At 46.8% G+C, this 9,974-nt stretch overlaps 1 protein-coding gene across 1 annotated transcript in view; it reads left to right on the top strand.

The window, feature by feature from the left end:
* Window positions 1–1,273: 1,273 nt before the first annotated feature.
* The window catches only part of PIK3C2A (phosphatidylinositol-4-phosphate 3-kinase catalytic subunit type 2 alpha), a 31,092-nt gene continuing 22,391 nt past the window's right edge, over window positions 1,274–9,974 (top strand). Inside the window, exons 1-2 of the mRNA XM_053449741.1 lie at window positions 1,274–1,299; window positions 7,711–8,861. Coding sequence (XP_053305716.1) covers window positions 7,791–8,861 — 1,071 coding nt within the window. The 5' untranslated portion in view covers window positions 1,274–1,299; window positions 7,711–7,790. The remainder of the gene's footprint in view (window positions 1,300–7,710; window positions 8,862–9,974) is intronic.

The following is a 9,974-nucleotide window of genomic DNA, read 5'->3' as shown; positions in this document are numbered from 1 at the left end:
CAATATCTGTGAAAAGGGAATTTCTGTGGATGAAAGAGAATTTATTCCGGAACCCCAACAGTCCCAATTTTGGAAACGTCCAGAGCTTCCTGTGAAATGTGTTTTGGGGTTAAAGTTTGAAAAGTGGCCTTATTACCATAGCAACCATTGGAATGACCCACTGAGCAGGAGTGGTTGCTATGGCAATAAGATCACTTTCCAAGTCATTTTTTTATGCGATGTGATCAGCTACGTGGCAAGAGAGAAGAGACGTCTCCTGCCAAATATCACTAATAATGTGAAAATAAAGGGAAAATATTATTTGATGAGGAACGCGACGGTCTCATGCGGGAACGTTATCATTGCGTCTTACGGGTCGCTGTAAGGGACATTTTGCTTACAGCCGTGATGTAGGATTTTTTTACCCCGGATTTCCAGAGAAGCTGCCTCCAAGGGGATGAAGAAGATCATCCTATACAGCGCTATATAAAACATTAAATAATAATAAAGACGATGGGTCATCGTCCTCGGAGGTTGTATCCAGAGACTCCCAAGAGATTAGTCACAGACTACGAGTCATTTAACAAACTGAAAGGATATAAGAGCCCCCATTGTCCTTCAGACTTTGAAGAGTTTATCGTCATCTCTTAGTTCCCGATTGAGTTTAGGATTAGGACACAAAGGGGCGACCTTCAGAGTGAAAAAGGCGACCAGCAGCAAAGGACGGATGCATAGATGTGCTTTTGGAGCAGAAGCGGTAGTCACGGGCAGGGCGGCCCGGGAAGTAGGGTTACCAGGGTAACAGGAAGAGGTCAAGGGTCGAAAAACTGGCCAGGGTGAGACCCTAGACCACAATGAATAAGAAAAAAGCATGGACCGCGGTGAACATTCCGAAGAGAGAGTGATGAGGTCATCATTTTCATATCACACTACTTTATGAAAAGCAAAAAATTCCACTCATTCTTTTTTGTAGTTTTTTTTTAGTAGAAACTACCATATTTTAAATAAAGTGAATATTATTGAAATATCAGTGAAAATATAACGCGCCGTATTCTGGTTTCTCCTTTAGCTCCATCTTGCCCCATCCTGCCCCTGTGGGGGGGTTATTGCATGTGTTCTGGAAGAGGTTTGATCTCGCAGCCCTAATCTGTTTGGTTGCAGTTAGGGTTATTGGCCACCAGGTGGCAGTCTGGGCTATGAGCTGAGGCAGAGTCCAGTACGCATGCGTCTTGTTGTACCAAGCCAGTAGCGCGCACGTCTTTGGTTGGTGCAGGAGCGCGCCTTACGCTTTGAACTCAGTTCGTTGGTGAGCGGAGGCCGGTAAGCGGGGCGGCACGGTAAGGGGTAAGTGGATCAGATCCCTGGGGAGAGGGGGGTGAGGTAACGGTAACTGCTTCTGTTAGGGGGGACAACTGTCAGCGGCACAATGGAGTATACAAGTGTGAGAGAGGAAATAAAGGGAAGGGGGGTAAATGTCAGGGGTGGCATGAGGGGACAGTAGTTGTCAGGGGTATCATGGAGAGGCAGTAGCCAACAGGGGTGGCATGGAGGAGCAGTAGCTGTCAGAGGGTAACATGAGGGTGTCAGGGATAGTATGGTGTATCAGTAGGGGGTGGCATAGAGGGGCAGAAGATGTAAGGGGTAGTATGGAGGGGCAGTAGCTGTCAGGGTAATATGGAGGCACAGTGGGTGTCAGGGGTAGTAGATGTAAGGAGTAGCATGGTGGGGCTATAGCTGGCAAGGGTGGAGTGGAAGGGCAGTGGGTGTCAGGGGGTAGTATGGAGGGACAGTGGGTGTCAGGGGGTAGTATGGAGGGGCAGTGGGTGTCAGGGGGTAGTATGGAGGGGCAGTGGGTGCCAGGGGGGTAGTATGGAGGGGCAGTGGGTGCCAGGGGGGTAGTATGGAGGGGCAGTGGGTGCCAGGGGGTAGTATGGAGGGGCAGTGGGTGCCAGGGGGGTAGTATGGAGGGGCAGTGGGTACCAGGGGGGTAGTATGGAGGGGCAGCGGGTGTCAGGGGGCTAGTATGGAGGGGCAGCGGGTGTCAGGGGGCTAGTATGGAGGGGCAGCGGGTGTCAGGGGGGTAGTATGGAGGGGCAGCGGGTGGCAGGGGGTAGTATGGAGGGGTGGCAGGGGGTAGTATGGAAGGGCAGTAAATCAAATATCCAATTTATATGTAAAGTTGGACACTGGTAGCCCTGGGCCACATTAGTTCATATGCTCCGTGAATCCCAACGCGTTTCTTGTGGATAAAAATAACGCAGGGGAGCGAGCAGTTTAGCGAGCATGGGCTGGAAAATTAAATAGCCTTCAAACTGTTTCTGTGCCATAGAGGCGCATGCTGCCCAAAGTCGGTCAAAACATCATAACCCCACAATATACTCTCATGCCATTTTTTTTGCCATTAAGAGAATGCTTCTCCTATTTTGCTGCTTTGGCAGATAAGGGGTTAATGCAAATTAATTGAATGTTTTACCGTATAGTTACAGTAAGAGTGACGGCCGCTTGTGTTGTATCATTTCCTGCGGCTGGCGGCTTTTTCTGTTAGTAATTTGATGACTTTGCACTTTAATATTCATCTATAACATGAAATCGTGTTCCGAATTCCTGGAGGAAATTGACGGCGTAGAATAATTGCATTTTTCATATAATATATGTAAATAAATAAGTAAACGTACATTACAAATTCTCTTTTTTTATATTTACATATTAATTATTAAAATAAAAGAGAATATATATATATATATAAATATAACAATAAAAAAGAGAATATACATATAAATGTTAAAATAAGAGAATATATATATAAATTATATATATTATTTGGGAAATTAATGGAGAAATGTGTATTTATCGAAAATAAATTGTTTTTGTATTGCCAAAAATGAGGTGGCGGTAGTAAAAATGTGGGCTTTGGTTTAATGTTTGAAAGTGAATTAATTTTACGAGTCCTGCTCTTTATACCGTCTTTTGTGTTTATTTCTGGTGAGATTATATATTTTATATATATATATAACTTAATTATATATATAATGTTATTTATTATCAGGTGGAGGTAAATAAATGTTTACGTTTATTGGCGCGTCTTATTTTTTGGCTTTTTACGTTAATATGTATCACACAGACGTGCAGCACCGAGGATGATGGCAGCGAAGATGTTTTTCTGCGGGTTTTTGGGCCGCAGCTCATGCTTGGCGGGGTGTGTAGATTTTTTTTTTTTTTTTTTTTTAATATGCATAATTTTAATTTTACACCCCGGAATAAATATATAGTGTTTTGCGGGAAGTCTTGTTGTCGTTCTCGGGGTGATGAGGAACTAGCCCTGTCTAATATCTAATTTGAGTTTATGCTCGGCTGAGGGTGACGGGATAGCAGACTTTGTCCCTTGGATCTGTTAATTAGTAGACCGTAAATGTTCCTCGTTATCTTTTGTCTATAGAGCTCCAACATATTCTGTAGTGCTGTACAACGAGCATGTTCTAAACTCACCATAAAACATCTTCCATGCCCAGAACCCCGCTGGGCGTACATACCTCCCAATCTCATACCCATCTACCCACCCACCCCCGGTGAAACGGTGTCCCGGACCCTCGGAGAATGAAATCGGGACCAGGGTTCCGAATCCCGCTGTCCCACTGAGCCCAGAAAAAGTGTGACACAGAGAGAGAGAGCGTTTGGGAGGATAGAGTGGAAAAATCGGGACTGTCCCTCGCAAAGTGGGACAGTTGGGAGGTATGGGCTAATGTATAAAGAATGATTTTGCCGCAGAGACCAAGAAGTTGAGCCACCACCGTAAATATTGGGTTTCCATGGCGATTGCTCCACTTTCATCACAAAATATCAGACTCGCTCTTTGACACCTCGGAAACTGGTAGTGTAACCGGTGCAGGACTCAGAGTAAGCTGGGCCTGAATCTCCGGCGGCAGATAATGAAAAATCACAAGTAATATTAAATAATTTTCTGCCATTTATTTTCTATCAATTGCTGCGTTGGTCACTCTGTTCTTATTCTTATTCAGGTAAACACCCCCCCCCCCACCCCCCCTGGAAGATAAGAGGCAAATATTTGGGTTTTAGGAAGGTCGTTGCGGTTGTTTTTTTGGACGTTGGCACGTAGCGGCCGTCGGCTCGCCGGGTCTTGGACGAAGCTGCGGAGTTGTGCAGACAGCAGTTTGCCGTTAATGTGTAGCTGAGCGGTTGCCGAGTCCGTCGCCGCGGCTCGCACGTTATTCCGGCCGGTAGCCGCCGATAATTCTGCTAATGTTTTGGAGAGCTTCTTAAAATAGGAATTCTGCAAATAGTTTCCGCTCTTTGCCAAGATTTTTGATGCTTGAAGGCGGAATGTTTCTGGGAAACGTCTGGTGGGCTGAAAGTTTAAAGGCTGAATTTTTTAAACCCCCCCTCTCTTCCTTTTTTATTTTAACCCTTTCTCTCGCACTCTTTTTAAAGCCCCTCTTTCTTTTTTAACCCCCTATTCCTTCTGCTCTTTCACGCTCTCTCTTTAAACCCCTCTTTCGCTTATTTTTTAAAAACTTTTTCTCTTCCCCTATTTTTAACCCTCCCTCTCTTTTTTAACCCTTCTATTTCTCTTTTTAAACCCCCTCTTTCTGTCTCTCATTTAACACCCCCCTCTCTCTTTTTGGCCCCTTCTCCCTTTCTAAGGCCCTCTCAGTTTTAACCCCCTCTCTTTCTCTCTCTCCCTCTCTTTTTTAACCCCCTCTCTTTCTCTCTTTTGTGACAGCAGTTAAAAGCAGTTCCGTGGTGTTTTGTCTTGAGATGAAATACATTTGGACTTGGAATGGTCTGTGTTGAAACTGCCCCGTCTGCCCTGGGCAAAATGTCAAATATTCACATGGTAACAATTAGCTACCGCCATGCCATGGCTTCGCTCTCTATTGTAGGTTGCTTAACCACCTCGTTACTTTGTATCTGCTCGCCGGCAGCAAACCAGCCATCAGCAGCGTGCCGGCAGCCGTGTAATGACGGACGGCAGCATGAAATACTAAACGATTGCATAACGCTGGGTTTTTCCTTGCGCTGGTAGTTATAGGACCATCTCTTAGTCCAGGCTGTAAATGTGGAGGGGTTGCCTTGGAAACCACTGGGATGTTCTGTCGCTTGCTCCAGATTTATCACTTTGCACCAGAATTGCTCTTTATAAGTTACCCCCCCCCGAGTCTTCCAACAGAAACGGCCCGCCGGCCCCATCTAATCCGTCGGTGGTGTGTTGTATTCAGGCTTACCCTTCCTCGGTGTAAATTATAGAGACTGTTGCCTCCTGGCCAAAACAACTATTACCCCAGAATTCCAACAGCCCCCCCCTTTGGTTCCCAGAACGGCCGGCATTGTCCTCTCCCCGGCACGTACGGCTCGCTCTGGGTTCCTTCCGCGTTCGCTTCCTGTCCTGGGATGAGAGAGGGGGAAGCGAGCGCTCCCTGCTCGACACACACAGCTTCACGTCTTAACAATGGGGGCTGTTGTTTATCCGGCAAATTCTTCACGGCTTCTGTTATAGAGGGCCGACCGCCGGCCCCGCGCTGCGTCCCAGAAGCCCAACTCATATGCTGGCGTTTGTGGGTCAGCTGAGGTAACGTGTGTTGGATAAGCCCCTGCAATGTATAGTTGGCGACGCAGTCGTGTTTTATACTCTCCTGTAGGATCCAAAGAGTTAATCGTGTTGTGTTGGGCGAGGGTACGTGCGGGGTTAACCCCAATGTTGTTTTTGGGGCCATGGGTTGCGGTGTATTGCACTCGGATACTTTTGGGTTTATGTATTGGTGTGATGTCATTTTAGGGTTAATATGTGTTGTTGGTCTCTGCCGTGGTACTTTAATGGTTAATCTTGGCCGTAGCAGTGCAGTTTGGGGCAACTGGTGATACCCTGGGCAGCTGCGGGTTTCGGGGAGCTGGTGCCCCCCATCCCTGCTGCATTATACCTATTATTTATTCACTAACCGGGGCTCCTCGCGCTGGATGGCTGTGCCCGGTAACTCTTCTCTGTTATAAATGTTATGTTTCCATTATTAACGTTTGTGAACGGACGGCCTGTTCCCTATAAATGTTCCCAAAATAACTTTTTTTTTCATTAAAGTCCAGGCTGTGATTAGAGAGCCCAGAGCGGATGTCAGTGTGACCGCTCAGCGGGCCGGGGGGCGCTAATCCGCGCGGTCATACCGACCCCTCGAACCCCGCGGGCCAAGTTCTATAAAGTTATACGGAACGCGTTACTTTATAACCCGGCGTGAGGTGACCGCAGGAGAAGGAGCTGACGCTCTACTTGGCGTAGAGCCTGCTGTTGTTGAAGGTTCTTCCCCGTTCTGGTGAGATAAAGCGGCATTTAGCCAAGGGGTCTCTTGGCCATGAAAGTAACCTGGAGGTTGGGTTCGACCTCTAGGACAGGTAGTGTAGACGGTGACTGCACAGCCCCAAACCCCCCGTATTAACATAAAAAAGGGGAAATCATTTTATTTGGCATTTTCGAGCAGCCTGTTTGGTGTTTCTTACCCTTTAAACCTGACAGCTTTCATTAAGCCCCTTTATATGATGTACATTTTACTGGGTTAACCCTTTAAAACCTGGTGCGTTTGGGGATTGTTCCGTGTTGCGTGTGAGAAATGCTCCGGGGAATCGGCTCCTGTTTACATTGTGTGAGCGTTCTGCGATGATGAGAAATGTGTTCCTGATCGCTCTGTGATGGAAAGTACCCTGTCCTGCGCGATCCAACCTCCGTCATAACGATAACGATGCTCGTGTCTGTGCGAGTCTGTGTAAAGGTTTAGTCCCGTGACTCTAAAATGCGTTGGCAGGAGGCGGCAGGTTACATAACTGATTAACCTCCGTCTGTCCAGTTCATCCGTGTCTCCGGCATGTTTTTTATTTAACCAATTAAAGGGGCAGAACCTACACAGGAGTGGTGGGAGTGATAAAGGGCCATTGGAACCCAGGAGTGATGGGAGTGATAAAGGGCCATTGGAACCCAGGAGTGATGGGAGTGATAAAGGGCCATTGGAACACGGGAGTGATGGGAGTGATAAAGGGCCATTGGAACCCAGGAGTGATGGGAGTGATAAAGGGCCATTGGAACCCAGGAGTCATGGGAGTGATAAAGGGCCATTGGAACCCAGGAGTGATGGGAGTGATAAAGGGCCATTGGAACACAGGAGTGATGGGAGTGATAAAGGGTCATTGGAACCCAGGAGTGATGGGAGTGATAAAGGGTCATTGGAACACAGGAGTGATGGGAGTGATAAAGGGTCATTGGAACACAGGAGTGATGGGAGTGATAAAGGGTCATTGGAACACAGGAGTGATGGGAGTGATAAATGACCATCGGATTTCTGATCCATTTTATGTTATTTTAATGGAGAAAAAATAATAGGAAAAGCCTTTGAGAGGTAGAGTGATATATGTATATTTATACAGTAGGGTACGTAATGAGTATTTCTTCATAGCTCTGGACAAACTAGCTTTTAGTTATTTTGTTGGTTCTCAGTTTGGTGGTTTTTTTTTGCGTTTTGGGCGTGAAATCGGCTGAACGTTTCCTGAACTCCTGGTTACCTTGGTTGGGGGCGCTGACAGCGGGGGTTGTGCCATAAATTCCTGGAGGTTTTGTCGGTAATTAGAGATTTTTCCAACTCTGCCTCTAGAAATGTCGTTTTTCTTTTGGAAATACTTGCCAATAAACCTAAAAGTCCTCTTTTTAACCTCTTGTTTACCCTCGCTTTGTTTCTGTAGATTGCACCTGCCCTTTAAATGTGAAGATCCACTGACTCCTCCATCAACAAGGACTTTTAGATGGTACTTTGGTGGCCAGCATGGCCCAGGTATCCAGCAGCAATGGGCTCGGACACAAGTTATCTGCCTCGTGCGCAAAGGATGTTGACAAGGAGGAGGCGCTGCAGATGGAAGCTGAAGCGCTCGCCAAACTGCGCAAGGAGAAGAGAGCCGTTGGAAGCCAGGACAGCGTTCCTTCAAGAATGAAGCGGCAACCGCTAGCTTCGGGCACACAGGATCTCGACCTCATGGTCTTCCCGGAGTCCGATGCCAAAAAGAGGGCTGGAAAACCCTTAGAAAACATTGACCTGGAGAAGCTGACCACGGCTGAGCTGGAGAAGCTCCTGCTGGATGAGAACTTTGAGGATATTAAACCCCAAAAAACATTAACCATTCCCCCACCACAGGCGTTTAACCCACCCCCTCAGTATTATGTTCAGCCTCCTTTTCCTAGGACCCACTGGGGTTCGGGACTCCAGGGACCCATGTCATGCACTTTGCCGCCATCTTTCTCCGTGTCGTATCACAAAAGCGCAGATCCGTTCCTGAATGGATCTGGTCCGAACGTGTCCATCATGCAGGCCAGAGATCCCGTTTTCTTGGCTCCTCAGGCGCAGTATGTCTCCTACCCGGTACCTGCAAGCTCTCCCTTCCATTTAACCAGAAGCTTGCCGGCCTTCACCAATACAGTCAACCCTGATCTGGCCAAGTTGTTGGACAAAATAGCAAGGACCTCCGAATTCGTAAAGAACGGGAAGTCCAGCCATAATGGTGACTTGGCCCAAGCAGAGACCGCCGTGTCTCCGGTGCAGGCTACAAAGAAATTGGACGACATCAGCAAATTTGACTGGTTGGATCTTGACCCCCTTAGCAAACCCAAAGTGGATTCCGTGGAACTGGCGAACCACATTCCCGACAGCGGGATGGCGTTTGGCGAGCCGGCCACTGAGGACCCGTGGGATGCCGTACTGATGGAGGAGAAGCCGGTGAAGCCCACTTACCCCGACAGAAAGAGTAATGCTAAATCCCCGTCCGGTGCTACTGTCACGAGGAGCCACTCTTTAAACCTCCGAGCAGCTCCCTCACAGATAACCAGGAGCCACACGATAGAGGTGAGTGCGACACGGGAGTTCTGCGATTCGTGTGTGTGTGTGTGTGTGTGTGTGTGTGTGTGTGTGTGTGTGTGTGTGTGTGTGTGTGTGTGTGTGTGTGCGCGCGCGCTACGGTTCAAAAGTTTGGGGTCACTAAGTGCTTTCATGGAAAAGAAAGGACAGTAACATCATTACACAAGGGTTTTCTAACCCCATGGGGACACTTATATAATACTTATCTAGCTTTTACAACATTAACTCCGTCTGCGTTGGATTTCTGATCCATTTCATGGTATTTTAATGGAAAAAATTGCTTCTCTTTCAAAAATAAGGACAATTCAAGTGACCCCAAACTTATGGATGGTGGTGTGTGTGTGTATATACTGTGTATGTATGTTTGTGTGTGTGTGTATATATATATATATATATATAAAATCACCCTCTGCTATCACTGTGCTTTTATTAGTTAAAATGCTGCTGAAGATGTAATGTGTCCAAAACCACCACGAGATCGCATTGGCCAACAAAACACTTCCGCTGAATTTTCTTTCACAATCATAAGTTTGTTACAAATCAAGAAGGAAGAGGAACGGAATGTTTTTGTATTCTTTTTCTTTTGCGGTTCTTTCTACACCGGGTCGCTGCGACAATAAATACATTTAAAAAAAAAAGTAGAATCAAGTTAATCAAACGAAAGAACGGAAAGTCGGAATTATCCCAGAAGGTTCTCGCGCCCTAACGAGTGAACTTATAAACGGCAGCGATTTACGATACAAAGTAATAGAAAAAGATGATGTTTTTGGAGACGCCGTTTTCTGTTAAAATGTTTGCAGACACTTTGCCGGATGAATCAGTATTTCCCAGAAATTTGCACTTAAAGCCTAAAACCACAGAAATGCTCAAAGACGTCGGATAAGCGATGGACGCGCAGTCGCAGGTGGACGGGGGATATTTTGCTGCTTTTTATACTTTTCTGCGTAATTCTGTCAGAATTTGTATCATTAAACGCCGAAGAACATCCGCGTCATTTAAATCGGTTTAAAGGGACGTCGCATGCAAGGCTGCCCGAGACATTAAACTGCGCCTTTAATGTAGACGAAGGCGATCGCGTGCTGGGAGCGAATGCGTTCTACG

The sequence above is a fragment of the Spea bombifrons genome, chromosome 10 (assembly GCF_027358695.1).
Source record: "Spea bombifrons isolate aSpeBom1 chromosome 10, aSpeBom1.2.pri, whole genome shotgun sequence".
Lineage (NCBI taxonomy): Eukaryota > Metazoa > Chordata > Amphibia > Anura > Pelobatidae > Spea > Spea bombifrons.
Note: the sequence above shows the minus strand (reverse complement) of the source record. Positions and strands in the feature narration are given on the sequence as shown.